General features: G+C 52.1%; 1 protein-coding gene across 1 annotated transcript in view; it reads left to right on the top strand.

Moving 5' to 3' along the window:
- The first annotated feature begins 1,688 nt into the window (after window positions 1-1,688).
- Window positions 1,689-15,839, top strand: part of Atp6v1b1 (ATPase H+ transporting V1 subunit B1) — a 16,076-nt gene continuing 1,925 nt past the window's right edge. The window contains exons 1-10 of the mRNA XM_021165374.3: window positions 1,689-1,934; window positions 8,658-8,713; window positions 10,907-11,005; window positions 11,183-11,276; window positions 11,786-11,863; window positions 12,709-12,848; window positions 13,678-13,779; window positions 14,381-14,478; window positions 15,370-15,493; window positions 15,742-15,839. The exon at window positions 15,742-15,839 is cut by the window's right edge and continues 53 nt beyond it. Of these exons, the coding sequence (XP_021021033.1) occupies window positions 1,817-1,934; window positions 8,658-8,713; window positions 10,907-11,005; window positions 11,183-11,276; window positions 11,786-11,863; window positions 12,709-12,848; window positions 13,678-13,779; window positions 14,381-14,478; window positions 15,370-15,493; window positions 15,742-15,839 (1,007 nt within the window). The 5' untranslated portion in view covers window positions 1,689-1,816. The remainder of the gene's footprint in view (window positions 1,935-8,657; window positions 8,714-10,906; window positions 11,006-11,182; window positions 11,277-11,785; window positions 11,864-12,708; window positions 12,849-13,677; window positions 13,780-14,380; window positions 14,479-15,369; window positions 15,494-15,741) is intronic.

Raw genomic sequence — 15,839 nt, 5'->3', positions numbered from 1 at the left:
TTCTCATTCAGACCACATGCCTGCCATGAGATTCCCTGAGATTCCCATTATGACTGAATTCAGCACCATTCAAATTCTCAGGACATGGGCAGAATAAACTCAGATTCTTTTCCAGAGTATAATCTGAATAACTTCTAGTCCATTTCCTCATAAAGTTCTTGTTCCCTTCTGAAACATCATGTGCTGGGCTCCAACTGTCCACATATTTCTCAGTCTTCACCAGAATGGCCCATTAAGCTCCTCTTACACCATTCTGGGGCTGAAAAACGCTTTCACATTCTTCTCACAAACAAGTTGCAGGGGCCTAAAAATCACATGGTCAGGTTTATAGTAACAACCCCACTCCTGGTACCAGTTTTCCATATTACTTACTTCTTCGTTGCTATGACAAAGTATCTATCTAGTAGAAAAAAAAAACTTAATGAAGGAAAAGTTTATTTTGGTTCATGGTTTGAGATTGCAGTCAGTGTTGTGTTTTATAAAAATATAGGGAGAGAGAGGAATATGTTTGGTGGATGTATAGTCAAGTGTCAGAGAAGGAGGTGCCTCTGCTGGCCCATGTTAGGTCATCCCTCTCCTTAAGGGGCCAGCCATATATAGAATAGAGTTTATTCAGGGCATGGGGAGGGGAGTTGAGAGGGTAGTAGAGACTGCTAATGGTAGAGAGAGAGAGAGTAGAGGAGTAGAAGCCAGAATGTAGAGAGAGGGGGGAAGGGGATGGGGAGAGAGGAGGAGCAGAAGCAAGGAGACAGGACAGGAGCAAGTGAGTGAAAGAGAGAGGAGGGGGCAAGCAGCCCCTTTTATACTGAGTCAGGCACACCTGGCTGTTGCCAGATAACTGTGGGGTGGAGCCTAGACAAAAGGCAGTCAGTATGGTAGGAAGGCATAGTGGTGGTGGTAGCAGTAGTTGGGGGCCTGGGGCTGGCTATACTTTCTAGATGATTCTAATTCCTGTCAAATTGGCAGCCAAAGTTAGTTATCACATGTAATTACCCACAATGGTAGCATTTTAAATATCTAGCATAATTTCACACAGAAAAGTAACACTGGGACCACAGGCACACACACGCTTACATTATTTCTTCAGCTATGCAGACTCATGGAAGCAAACAGGAGGCTGCTCCTTTATAGCCACACACAACCCCCAACAGAAGAGTTCTTTGACAGAATGAGAGGCATGAGAGAGGGAGCAGAGACATGAGATGGACCAGTGCTGGAGAGTGGCGGGGAAGACAGCACAGACTGACTCAAGGAACATGGCAGCTTCCTGCAGGAGGTGGCCTGTAGCTGGCCAGGAGATGACCCTCAAAGATGATAAGATGATGGAATTGGAGAGGGAAGGGTACCCAGGTATGGTTCAGGACAAAGGGGGCAGGTTGAGAAGATAACCTGCCAGGTATAGGGCATGAGGAGACCAAGGAGTCATACAGTGGGGGACAGGGACCTGTTAAAATAAAAAAGGAAAAACTGAAGCCACACTCACTATGGAAACTGTGCTGAGGGACCTCTGGGCACAGAGGTTAGAAAAGGTGCTATGCACCTTGCTCCGTCCTTCATTGCAAGCTTTCAGGACTGAGTGGGGGCAGCCACTACAGGCTCTGCTCAGCCCATGCCTGAGAAACCTTGGGAGCTGGTGCATGCCAGCTTCCCTGTTTACGGTCAACCTGGCAGAGGAGGGGAGGGAAGCAGAGACATAAGGAAGGGGAGGGGTGGTTGCTGGCACAGGCTGAGCAGCCCGCTCCAACTCCAGATAAAACTGAAGTCTTAGAGCTACCACCAGGCTTCTCAGGCACTGGCTCCCAGCTCTCCACACGCCATGGCCACAACAGTAGACAGCAGGTCCTCGGGATTCACTGGCAATAGCTGTGACCCAGGCACAGCCCGAGAGCATGTGCAGGCTGTGACCCGAAACTACATCACCCACCCTCGAGTCAGTGAGTATTCGTGTCCAACTGGTGAGGGTAGTGGGCTGCTGGATCGATGCTTTTTGCCTCAGAGAAAGAGGAACAAGATCTAGGGAGGAGATCAGGGCCTCTGAGTCTAGAAGAGCTGTGCAGTATCACCTCTACGTAGAGCCTGCACATGGGTCACCTCTGCAGGTGGCAGGCGGGATTGAGGTCCCCATTCAAGCTGACCCAGAGGAGACAGCTGAGTAACAACTGTTATCATCAGGATCCTAATGTCCAAAGTCCAGAGAGAGAGGGAGAGGGAAAGTGAGACAGACAGGCAGGCAGACAGACAGGCAGGCAGGCACAGACAAAGATAGACAGCTTGAGATTGAGACTAAGACAGAGACAGTGGGAGGGAAGAAGGGAAGGAGAGAAGTAGGGATGGAGGGAGGGAGAAAGGAGGAGGGGCGGGGAGGAGGGAGGAAGGGAGGGAAGAAGAATACAGGGGAGCATGTGTGGATGAGCAAATGGATCTGTATAGTAACGTGTATAGCAGTATAGTCAGTGGGCACTTGGCTTGAGGAATTCAGTAACCAGTGTGTTGTGCCAATGGATGCCTGCATCACCTTCTAGGGGGGAGAATCTATCCATAGAAACATGTACAAGAAGGGCAGTCTCTACTGGGGGGGGCACAAAATGTGCAATGGCATGTGTGTGCATGCTTGTACGCACAGGGTGGAGGTGAGGTGTGTGCATACGTGTGTGAATACGTGTGTATGTGTGTGGGCATAGGCACAGGTGTGGGTACGGGTGCTTGAATATAATGTACATGTATGTTCAAGTGGATTCATACATACATGAAGTGTAACTGCAGCAATGTATGTATACTGTTGGGGTAAAACCATGTATTGGTTCACACATGCTGTGCCTCTCTCATCTGGTCAGTAGGCAACTGTGCCTGATCTGGAGGGGTGAGCCACACCAGTGTCACGCATTAAAAACCTGGAAAGGCCCACAGGGCCAAAGCCACCCCTCATGTTCTTGTCCAAGGTCACTCTCCCTGGTTTGGTAGTCTCAGGCAGCCCAGCTCTCTGGAGTAAACCAGCCTGAGTGGCCCCAGCTGAACAGAGCCTGAGGCTCCTAAACAGGGTGTGTGGGGGTGGGGTGGGGAGATGGAGATAGACATGGCCACTCCTTCTTCTGACTCCAGGGCCACGCAACCCCACGGAGTAGGTGCAGTGTACATACAGGGCACCCCACGACTGAGCTCAGAGCAAGTGGATTGCCTTTCAGCCTTCAAGGAGCACAGCCCTGGGTGCTGGGACTGTGTCTGAGGCTGACACAGACGCCTTGTGCACCAACTACGGAGAAAGGTGCAAGGGGGGCAGGCCAGGCTTCTCACAGAGGCCAGAGATAGCCTCCTATGCAAAAGCTTGGGTCATGAGAGCCCAGAAATCAGAGGAGAAAGGGCACCATTGTACCCAGGTTTGAGGCTATCCGATCCTCTGGCCCACAGGCCCTCTCACCTGCGGGCACAGGAGAGCTGCCAGGTTGGGTGGGGCGGGAGTCTGGACCTCCAGGCTCAGCTTTCCTTCTGGAATGTGGCCCTACAGGGATCTACAAGGATCTCCCAGTACAACCTTTGTGCAGCCTCACCTCGCCCACCACTTTCTCCTCCAGGTGGGAGGGCCCAAGCTAGAGCAGACTCTTGCCAGTTTCCTCCTGCGGGCAACCAGAATGTGTTTATTGTCAACACCCTGCAGGTTCTGACACCCACCCCCACCCACCCACCCAAGACAATAAGATCATGTTCACAGCGACACAGCAAAGGCTATGGAAGGACGCCTTCCAGGTTCTGCTGTGGTACCGTCACCTTACCACAAGCTGACAGTCCACACAGGATATCCCTAGAGGCTTGGCTAGCCCTCCAAGGACACCCTCCTAGCCTGGGGTCAGCCTCGTTCCTCATTTCCCTTCATTTATCTTGGGTACCTGGGAGATGTTCTTCCTGAGAGGTGTGGTGAAGAGTGGGAGCTGTTGTCCCCCTTAGACAGGTAGGCTGTCTCCTTTGCCCTCCTCTCTGGCTGCCAGACACTCTACTGTGAACAGCCCCCACCATTAGCTCAGGCTGGAGAACCTGGAGAACAGGACAGGGAGCCTAGGCGATGGGCCAGCCCAGAGGGTCAAAGCCCCAAGGGCTCTTGTAGCCTTGCTTAGAGTCTGGCCATCACAGGGCACAACTGTGGTGGAAGAGTGTCTTAATGCTAGGCTAAGGGACAGAGTTGGCCAGAAACGTCGGGGCAGAATAGGGTTGGGGCTGGACATGGGCGCTAGCAATATCCACCCTGGGAAGCAGGGCCCTCCTCATCCAGTGGAGCTCCCCTTACTCCCCCAAGGGTCTCTGCTCATTGTGGAGGGACAGCTTCCTGTGGTCGATTGGTAGAGCATTGCACGGGGGAAGGGGCGTGTGTGTGTGTGTGTGTGTGTGTGTGTGTGTGTGTGTGTGTGTGTCCAGCTTGTGCAAAGGTGCAAAAGGACAAGTGGGAGAGATGGAGCCAGGTCAGGTCATTAACCCAGAGTCTGAGAGCCAAAGGGGAGGAAGTTACAGTAGGGTCCTAACAAGCAGGTTTGACTCTAAGACCCATTTTCCAGTGGTGACCCCTCCTCCGCCCCCCCTCCCCCCCCAGAAGCTGGGATTCGGCTGAGGAGCAAGATCTGCTGTCCTAGGGTTGCCCCAACCCTGGCCTCCAGCTGGGGGTGGGGGGGGGGAGGGGATGGGGGTGGCTAAGACAAGACAGTGCAGGTGTAGCTGGGCCTGCGCTAATTAGGGCCTTGTAGGAGCCCTGCTGAGTCTTTCAAGAGAAGGGGCTGGGGCCATGGGGGTAGGGAGCTCTCTTCCACCCTGCAGCCCCCAAAGCAACTCCAGTGTCAGAGACAATGGAAGGGGTTAGGCAGAGCAGAGAGAGTGTCTGCTGAGTCTGGAGAAAGCCCATTGAGCCAGTGCCCTGAGGTCAGAGGAGCCAGCTCGCTCCTCGCAGCTCATCATCCTGTTTCTTTCTTCAGGGTCAAGTGGGACATCCCCGGGTGGGCAGGGGCCATAATCCCTGATTGCCCCAGAACCAGCTGCATCTCTCCACCTCAGTTTACCTCTCTATGCAAGGGACACAGTCAGGGTGCCCACCAGCCAGGGAGATCTTGGGTGCTCGGTTTCTCTTTGCCCGAGTCCTAACTGGACGACCAAAAGCCACGTGTGTTGGCATGCCTATACACCTAACTCCCAGGAGGATGTGGTAGGAGGATGGCCACAGGCTTGAAGTCAGCCTGGTCAATAAGAGTGAGTTTGAAGCAAGCCTGGACTGTGAATGCCATCCAGCTGCCACTAGTCAAGGCAAATAAAGGACAACTGGAATGGGATAAGAGTGAAACCGTTTCAGTCACATACACGAACACAGACACAGACACACACACACACACACACACACACACACACACACACACACACACAGACACACAGAGAGAACCAATAAAACCAGATGGCTCTGAGAAAAGATCTAGTCTCATGTTAGAGTCTACAATCCCTCAAGGTGCCCGTCTGTGGTTCCAGGGATTTTCAGCGGGGGAAGGGGTTGGATAGCATCGCTGTGGGAGGTAGGCAAGGGAAAGGCCTGAAGGGCTTGCAGTCTCTGTTGAATAAAATCTGGTACTTGAGTATCTTTCTACAGTGAGGCCTCCATGCTACAGAGAGCTGGGTCTTCCTCCAGTCACTCTGCCATCCCTGTCTAGAGCCAGGTGTGCTGAGATGACTCAGAGACTTCACAGGGGTCACCATGTGGTCTGGACTGAGCAAAACTATGATCTCCCTACCCAGAGGGTCAGGCAGGTCCCTCATTGCCCCACCACCACTCCCCTTCCTCCTTTATATCAAGCAGGGTGCCCAGCCTCTAATCCCTAACCTCCATTTGCAGGTACCCTCTCTCCAGGTAGAACTGCTGGACCTCAGGGTTAATAGAGATTTCCCAGGGCAGACTGTGCAGTCTTGAAGTTGGGGAGCAGACTGTAAGAGAAGAGAGCAGAAAGGCCTGTCTCCCAGGATTGTGAGACTAGAACTGATTCCTTTAGGCTTTGTGGCTCTCTTCCTTCCTGAGACAAGATACTCTGACCTGCACACCCTGCAGTCTCTTGACCCTTGGCTCACTGCTGTGTTCCCCCAACACTCTGGATCTAGCAAAATGCCAGCTCTCCTCAGGCTTGCTTGGGTGCTGCTCATGGTCCTGCCTCTGTTGGTCTTGCCAGCTCCGCTCTGTACCATTTTCAGTGAGTATAATTTCATCAGAACATATGCCACGAGGCCCTCCAGCTAGCCCCCCCCAAACTATACATATTTGTCCTCTCGTCTTTTCCTCTGTGGTCCTCAGAGGCAGGCAGGAGCTCAGACGTGGCCCCTGTGCTGGACCTCGGGATTCCCATCTGGCTTGGGACCAAGGTGGAGATGCCTGCTGGTTCTGATGTGGGACCCATGGGAATACTGAGCTCCTAGAACCAGAACTCAATCAGCTCTATGCCCGGCCTGGTGTCTGCCTTGTGCTGAACACAGCAGAGGACATCCCTGACAGCTCTTCCCAAACTGGAAGCCAGTCTAGGGGAGTCATGAATCTTCTCTAAGCCTCTCTGTCCCTCAAGGAACTGAGGAGCTAAAAAAAAAACAAAACAAAAACAAAAAAAAACCCAGGGCTTCTTTCAATTCTGCCATGGGCACTTCCCACAGCTCCCTGGGACTGCTTGGAAAACGCCCCTAACCTTGAGGGCATCCCCTACCTACCTGAGAGTGTTTCTTCCCTGAGCACCCAATCTGGCTCAAGTCCATCTCACTGACCCTTCATCTCTTTTACCTCCTGGTTTCACACCTCGCCTGCCCATCTTGGCCTCCATGAGTTCCACTCACCCTGTTCTTCACCTCACTCAACTTTCCTGATCTTCCCATCTTAGCATCCCTGTAGTTTCTTATAGTTTCATAATGCCATGCTCACTCTGTCCCTTCCGGTGATGCTCCATTTGAATGAGCGGTTATTTTCCTTGATTGGTGGCACTTGGATGGCATTCAGCAGCTAAAACAGACATGCTTCAAGAAAGAAAGGGAGGAGAAAGAGGACAGAAACAGGAAACAGGGAATGAGAGGAGGGAGCAGGGCCAGGGCTGGCCTGTAAGAAGCCCTTCAGTGGGGACATTGAGGGTTTCTTCCAAGGAAGCTAGAGGTGGAAGAAGAGAAGGAGACTCCAGGGGAATGCGTCTGATGACCTATGTAGCTGTCCTCCTGGTGCAGCGGGAGGCTGAGGGGGAGCCATTGGTCATGGGTGATAAGGCTGGTGAGGGAAAAATGCAGGAGAGGGAGCAGGCCCTCCACTCCGGGAGGGGCTTCTGGATGCTGCCTCTGATAAAGGTAAAGGAAGGGAATGGGGTGTCCTGCACTGGCCGCCTGAGCTCAGCCTTGCGTTTTACATAGTTCTTACCCTGGGAAGGACCTTACAAAGATTAGCAGAAGAACAGCCTTGCACATCTGTTCCTTCTGCTGCACACATAATGCAGCTTAAATGACTGCGGAGAGCACAGACACGGGCTTCTTCTGGGGCCAGTGTGGGCTGGTGGGGAGCACAGGGTAGGCCTTTTCCCAGATCTCCCACAAGTGTGCCAGTGACTCTAAACCAGGCTTTTCCCAGGCCCAGGCCCAGGCCCAGGTCCATGTGCCCACCTCCCCTAACTCTGTGGTCAATGAGTGACCCACTTTCTTCCCAGCACCCCATTCATCTGGTCTGGCTAAATTACTTGTCTCTAGTGTGTTACTGGTGCACCCCAGAATCCCTGAGAGAGACTAGCTATGGCACTCCCTTACCACAAACAAGGGATCATGGCTTCCTCAGAGTCCCTGAGCTAGTGTCAGCAGGACCAAAAGGTAGGTTTCCTGGATGACAGTCCATGGATCTTACCCTGGGAGCTGAGCTCTCTTCTCACTGTGGTGTGTGAGTGTCTGTCTGTCTGTCTGTCTGTTGTGTATGTGTGTACTCTTCTTCCTGGTAACACCCTTCCCTCCCCCACAGGATACCCAGAGAGCTTGTGGGATGTGGTCAGGGCTTGGCGGAGGAAACAGAGGGCTACAGCGCCCCTCATCCCACAGAGCTCATCAGTGCAGGGTGAAGGGAGGGCAGCGGGGGCCTGGGGAAGGGTCCAGGAGGAGGCCACAGCTGTGGCCCAGAACCTTTTGGAACATTTGAGTGGAGTTGGGAAGAGGGAGTAGGAGAGGTGGGGGTTGAGGCCAGAGGGGAAGCACATGGGGTAGGGAACACAGCAGGCCTGGGCAGGACTCTGAGGAGGCCTCTGCCCCCATGCCCTCCTCCAGCATCCTGCAGGTGTCGAGACAGTGGGGGGTCTGTGGCAGGGGCTTGACCCTTACAGCAATGGTGGCTGGTGCTGTCACAGCTAATGACCCTGATGGCCCAAGCTGAGGAGGAGTGGGGGTGCACAGAAGGCAGGAGACAGAGAATGATTCTCTCTCTCTCTCTCTCTCTCTCTCTCTCTCTCTCTGTGTGTGTGTGTGTGTGCGCGCGCGCGCACACACACACACACACACACACACGTGCATGAGCTCATATGTACTTTTCTCTGTGTGTAAATGTGTGTGTGTGCATGAATGTGTGTGCACATGTATATTCTCTTGGAGGTAGAGCAGAGTGGGACTCAAGGGTGAGACCCTCACACACCCCTCCCCTCCCCCAGCCTATAGGACAGTGTGCAGCGTCAATGGGCCTCTGGTGGTGCTGGACCAGGTCAAGGTAAGATGCTTCAGTCTCTCTCCTGGCTCCTAGGCTATATTCAGGATTTCTTTTAAGCTGTTCATCCAGGGACCTTGTCTTAATTCTTTTTAATTCTGTTGCTCCTCGAATAGCCTGCAAAGTTTCTTCTTGTCTGTGGGAGGCTGTAAAAAACATAAGAACACAGGGCCCAGAGCTGGGGAGGTGGGGGCCGGGGCGAGTGTTGGCCCTGGGAATCCGGTTTTACCCAGGCTGGCCCTCCTTTGTCTCTTGGTCTCTCCCTCTTCCCCACATGACCCACGGGCTAGAGATCAAACCCAGGGCCTTATGCACGCCAGGCAAGCACTGAATCCTGAGCTGCAGTTCTCTCTCTGTCTGATTTTGTTAAGCCAGTTTATTGCCTGGTTTCTTTTAGACCCGAGTTGGTATTCTCTGTTGAATTTTTCCTCTTTAGGCAGACAGTCCGATCTCTCCAGTGAGAGAACAAACACTGGGGACAAGGGTGGTTTCTGATAAGACCCTCGGCTCACACGGAAGGGAGCAGAGGAGGAAAGAGTGGAACTTTTGCTGTAGCACTCATTTCTTCTGTCTCTCTGCTCTTGGTCGCCCTCTTGTGGTTGAGATTACTACTTCGGAGCAATTAGGGTTGGGAAGGGACACTCCTAGAGCAACACCGCAGGAGAAAAGGACAAACAAAACGGCCTTCGGTGACAGTCATCGCCAAAAATCTAAGAAGGGAAACCTTGGTAGAGTGGCTCCACCCTGGTTACTAGTCTATCCACCTCTCCCCAGACCCGTTATGACAGCCACGACGACGACGATAACTTCCGGCACTAAAACATGTCACCAAATGTTATTATATTTTAATAGCAAAAATAAAGCATGCTCCTTGTACCCCGAGAAACAAAGGAAAGACTGTTAATCGCCTGATCTGTTGTCTCCAGCCCTGTGAAACCTGAAGTCTGTGCTCATATACAGGTGAACAATGCAGGTGTGGAGAGACACCTGTACCTCTGTTGGACGGTGACCCAGCAGGCTGGGTTTCTTGGTATACTGATATTTGTGGGGCTTAACCTTCAATGTCAACTAGATTTTAGGATCACCTAGGAGACGTGCCATTTGGGCATGTGTGTAAGAGCTTTTCCAGAGCAGTTTAATTAAGAATGGAAGACTTGCCCAGAATGTGAGTGGCAACATCCCCTAAGGTGGGGTCCCGGGCTGAATAAAAAGGGGAAGGGGAACAGAAGCTGAGCACCAGAACTCATCTCTCCTTGGGACCCGCCACCTCAAGTTCTGCCCAAGCCTTTCCCACCATGGGGAGCTGTATCCTCTCAGACCATGAACCAAGACAAAGACTTCTCTAAGTCACATTTGTCAGGAAAAGAAAAAGAAAAGAAAAAAAAGCTAATATGGACTTGGTGAGCAATCCCACTCTGTTTTCAGGTTCTGCTGCTGCTACAAATGCTTCATGAACCACACATCCTTTTGTGCTGATTCTCTCTTTGCTCTAAGATAGAGCTACAAAGAGAACTGTGTGTCCAAAGGGTATATGCATGTAAGGATAAATATTGGCAGCAAGTGTGTCAGGAGCAGTGTGAGAGCTTAGCAAGCTCACCACCTTGGATGCTATCCTCAGTGCCACAGTAAATATACAGATAAATATTGGTGTGAGGCAGGAGTGCTTGCTCTGAAGGGTGCAGTGACCTGACTCCCAGCAGGGTCTGTGGAAGGACCCAGCCATCTCACGTCCCACATCCCTGTAGTCCCTCAGTGTGTTCTCATCTATGATGTTGCTGTAAGCAACCACTTTAGTGGCTGAGCCCTCTACCTTGCCTGTTCCCCTCCCCCTCCCCTCCCCCTCTCCCCTCCCCCTTCTTCCTCTCCTTCTTCCTTTCCTTCTTCCTCCTCTCCTTCTTCCTCTCCCTCCTTCTCCCTCCCTATTCTCTTTCTTTTCAGGAGCCACCAGAGGCCAACTGCAGCTACAATAATCATGTAGGTAATTAGACACCTGCCACAAACTTGCACCAAGGAAAGAACGTTGGCTCTAACACATACTCCTGATTAAAGTCCCAGGTCACTCCAGTGTGCCCCCCCCCCAATGAGATCCCCTTCTCCACATCAGGGCACAAGAAAACAGACAGTAGTTTAAGATCAGAAGGAGGAGAAACAGGGAGGTGACATGGCTTCACCTTGGGTGGCTCTTCTCCCTGACAGTTTGCCCAGTACGCTGAGATTGTCAACTTTACCCTCCCTGATGGTACTCAGAGGAGTGGCCAAGTGCTTGAAGTGGCTGGGAGCAAGGCCATTGTTCAGGTGAGTGTACCAATTCTAAGAACGAACTCACAGTTCCCATGCTATCTTACAAGCCTTGGAGGGAAGAAGGACCTATGTCCCAGAGAGCACCCTGCTCAGAGCTGCACACCGTGGGCCTTCAGTGGGAAGCCCCATTCTTTCCAGACAAGCCACTCAGCAATGATGCCTAACTCACAGGTGTTTGAAGGGACTTCAGGGATTGATTCCCAGAAGACCACATGTGAATTCACAGGGGACATCCTGCGGACTCCTGTGTCAGAGGACATGCTGGGTGAGAGTGGGGAAGCAGGGTGTGTGCACCTTGGTCTTCCGGGCTTCTCTAGCAAAGCCCTTCACTTGTCTGTACTTGTGTGTTTCCTATGTGCTCTCTGAGGCCAGAAGTTATTCGTTCTCTCTCTCTCTCTCTCTCTCTCTCTCTCTCTCTCTCTCTCTCTCTCTCTCTCTCTCTCTCTCTCTCTCTCTCTCTCTCTCTCTCTCTCTCTCCCCATCCCTAGTGCAGGGCCCAGCACATAGACCATGCTCTACAATGAAATGGTGAGGCTAAGTCATTACAGGTGCAGGTTGAAAGGGATGGCTAAGCACTTCCTTACTTCAGTATGATTCTCTGATAAGTGACCAACCTGGGCCAGTGGATGGGATGACTCCAAAATGCCTTGTCTGTAGTAGCTGGGAGCTGAGGAGGTGGGACCAGGGTAATGAGACTCTGCAGGGGTATGGGGAGCTGGTGGCCTTGCAGATGCTGGGACACTAACATCCTCCTGCATCCCTTGTGCCTCCCAGGTCGGATTTTCAATGGCTCTGGCAAACCCATTGACAAAGGACCTGCTGTCATGGCAGAGGAGTTTCTGGACATCAACGGTAAGAGAGCAGAGGCTGCTCATGGCTTGGAGGACACAACACCAGCAACTGTCCGATCTAAGCCATCCTTTCTGCGACCCACAGATCCAGGCCAAGCGGTGCTAACCCCATGGCTGATCAGATAAACAGGCAGATCAGCAAAGGCCCCTCTGTCCTCAGATCCACCATAGAACCCCCAAACTGCCCCTGGCACTCCATTCTGTCATTGTACAGTGCCTCTGGCTATTATTCTCTGTGGTCTTCAGTTTCATAAGCTCTCTCCCAGGAGCTGGGACGATGGGGAGTGGGCACAGCAGAGACAGAGCCCTTCCCAGGACCCCAGCTATTCTCGAGGAAACCTTCCTGACTCCCCCACCCTCAGCCCATTGGTTTTCTGAGAGAGTAATGGGGACCTATGGAACCCTCTCCTTTGACCAGGCCACACACCAAGCTAGTGGTAAAACACACATCTGTTCACACCTCGTCTTTGAACTACCCTCTGGTTCTCTGAACACCACTCAGGTGCCTAGGAGTTGAAGAGGGCTGTCTAGCTAAGAGCCTCACTTTTTCTAAGGTGCTAGGACAATGCTATCTATGATAGCATGGATGAATGGCTGATTAAACTTGAAACTGCCCCTGGCACTATTCAAAACAAATGAAAGGAAGTTTCATTTTTAAAATGCATCTAATATGAACAAGAGAAATGGGTGTCATGCTTGTGCCTGGGTGACACTGTGCACACGGAGCACAGTTCCATTGTTACAGAAGCTGCTGTTAAACAGGCTGGTTGGCGAACAGAGACCATGAGGGTTGGTGGTACAGGAATGGGCTGGAGCCTTAACCTGGCTCCACGATCACTCTCCCAGGCCAGCCAATCAATCCCCATGACCGAATCTACCCTGAGGAGATGATCCAGACGGGAATCTCCCCCATTGATGTCATGAACAGCATCGCCCGTGGCCAGAAGATTCCCATCTTCTCTGCGGCTGGGCTCCCCCACAATGAGGTAAGGGATGTATAACCAAGGACCAGGGACAATCAGAGGCCTGGGCTTCTAGGCGAGCACCAAAAACTTCTGTGCCAAGTAGAGCGTAGGCATCACCAGTACTTACCCTGCTGGTGCTTCTTGGCCACTCAAGGTCAGGGTTGCATAACAGACACTCTCAACACACAGTCTCAGGGAAGGGCTGCACGCTGTCTCTAGTAGGTGGAATGTCACTGGTTTCAGAGAGCCCAAGCAGACTCCAATGTAAAAAGCCTGCTTAGCTGAGCCACAGCCTGTCCTAGGCAGTCCCTGTACTGGTAGTGTTAGCCTGGCTACCGCCACCAGGTTCCACGGCTCAGAACCTCATGAGCCATGAGGTTCTCTCAGAGCCACTGGTATGACAAGGTTTCCAGATATCCCTTCCTCACCATTCCTGATGATGCTCTCTCTCTTTTAAGAGTCTCCTATCCCAATACATCTTGGTTTGGAACAGAGGGCTCACGTGGCCACACAGTTTAGTCTCACATAGTTCCAGCAGGCCTCCGGAGGAGCATGCACTGAAAGGCTCAGCTATCCTCAGCTAAACTGCCTAAATGCACACCACGACTATTGTCCTTTGGGACTCAGCCCTGCTCCTTGTCACAAGTGCCTTCAGCTCCTTAGGAGCCACAAGACCAGACCATCCCCAACCTTAGGAAAGACTGCAGGATTCAGGGCAATTCCTTACTCTTCTGGGCTTGGACCCTCCCCATCCAAAGTCTCTATCAGTCCATCCTCCTCCGAGACGCTCAACAGGCCAGACACGGAGCTCTGGCCCTGATAGTCTCCCTCCTGGCCCATCCTGTCTCAGATTGCAGCCCAGATCTGCCGCCAAGCCGGGCTGGTGAAGAAATCCAAGGCTGTGCTGGATTATCATGAAGACAACTTCGCCATTGTCTTTGCAGCCATGGGGGTAAGGAAAGCTGGAGGCAAGTTCAGAAAGCTGAGAGAAACAGCCTTTCCTGCCTTGGTTCTAGCCTTTCCTGCCTTGGCTCTAGCATAGCCTCTTCTGATGAGGGACAGACACCCAGTCCTGCATCCTAAGAAGCCCCTTAAAGTTCAGCCAGTTTGGAGACAGAGACCACAGCCTGACCAAATGGGCAGGGAAGGACTCAGTGACCAGGACAGGGTGACCCTTGAGGCATCCCAAGGGTCATTGTAGCTATAAGATGGGCCATACTTGACTCAGAGAAGGAGCCCAGGGGGCCTACGGAGACAAAATAGCTTCTGGAAGGGGGTACCTTGGGCGCAACGGGAGGCTGACAAGCTGTGTTGGGAAGTAACTAGCCATGGGAAGGAGAGGAAGAAGCTGGGTATAAAAAGGCTGATATTTGTGGTGTTGGGACCTGATGAGTTCTTCTTGAGCCCTAGGGCCACATCAGTGACTATTCACCTGTGACTGTTAAGCTGGTCAGACTCCAAGATTTGCTGAGAAAAGCTGGCTGCCCTTTATGACTAAGCCTTGCCCTTGGCCATATGGCCTGGGCCTATAGCTCTCCTGGCTATATGTCTAGGTGAACATGGAGACAGCCAGGTTCTTCAAGTCAGATTTCGAGCAGAATGGAACCATGGGAAATGTCTGTCTCTTCCTGAATTTGGCCAATGACCCTACGTGAGTGCTTCTATGTTGGGACTGTCTTTGGGGTCTGCCTTTTTTCTAGACCTGATACTGGGGGTTCAGGACATCTCAGAACTACAGCCATGGGCCAGAGTTTTGAGAAGAACTCTTGGTTGTGCAAATATGGAAATTGCAGCCTGGGGCATGCTAGGGAGGCAGACCAGGACCCCACCTGCCCCTTCGCTTTCCTCATCCATGTACCACACAGCTATTCCAGACAGGGAACCCCATGCCTGAGTCACCTCCATAAGGAAATACCACTGTTTGTGGCATTTGTTTAAGAAATGTTCTATTTTGAAAGTTTTGAAGATGGAGGTTTAAATCTGGGATTCACATATGAAATTAAAAACCTAATAAATATCCTGCATATTAAGAAAGTCATAAGCCAGGCGTGGTGGCGCACGCCTTTAATCCCAGCACTCGGGAGGCAGAGGCAGGCGAATTTCTGAGTTCGAGGCCAGCCTGGTCTACAAAATGAGCTCCAGGACAGCCAGAGCTATACAGAGAAACCATGTCTCGAAAAACCAAAAAAAACAAAAAACAAAAAACAAAAAAAACAAAAAAAGAAAGTCATAGAACTCTGAAGGCTGAGACGGCATTGCTAAGGAGAGATTCACAGGCCCGGAGCCTCAGAACTGAAAGTGCCCAGCTAAAGGAAGCATGCTCAGGAGAACTTCTAGTAGGGAAGGGACATTTGGGGGTTTTTTTTTGGGGGGGAGGGGGGTCATCCTGGACAGTGGGAAAGGGAACATCAGTATTGTCAGAAAATGTCCACTCTTGAGAGCCATTGTCTTGACCAACTGACCTTACACTCAGTTCTGGGGCATCATGGGACCCAGGCCTGGGTGTCCAGGCTCCCTGAACACTGCCTTGCTTGGCTTCCAGGATTGAGCGGATCATCACCCCACGTCTGGCACTGACCACAGCTGAGTTCCTTGCCTACCAGTGTGAGAAACACGTGCTGGTCATATTGACTGACATGAGCTCCTATGCGGAGGCCTTGCGGGAGGTATGCTGGCTAAAGGTGTGAGATTCAAACCACCTCCTCCCTGTCTCTCTCGGCCTCACATCCACCCCGATGAACAAGAGTTCTTTTATCTGGGCCTGCTCAGTGAGTCACAGGGCTCAGTCACAGGCTGGCTATTCCTCTTCTCCCACCCCCTCACCCCCCACCCCTGCCCCAGACCAACCTCCTAATCTCCCTTCCTGAATCTAGTCTTTCCTCTCCTGACATACCCATTGTTGTGGATACTGCAGGTCTCAGCTGCCCGGGAGGAGGTGCCAGGACGCCGTGGCTTTCCTGGATATATGTACACAGACTTGGCCACCATCTATGAGCGAGCTGGCCGTGTGGA

Source organism: Mus caroli, unplaced genomic scaffold, assembly GCF_978045245.1.
Source record: "Mus caroli unplaced genomic scaffold, Mus_caroli_1 scaffold_7, whole genome shotgun sequence".
Classification (NCBI taxonomy): domain Eukaryota; kingdom Metazoa; phylum Chordata; class Mammalia; order Rodentia; family Muridae; genus Mus; species Mus caroli.
Note: the sequence above shows the minus strand (reverse complement) of the source record. Positions and strands in the feature narration are given on the sequence as shown.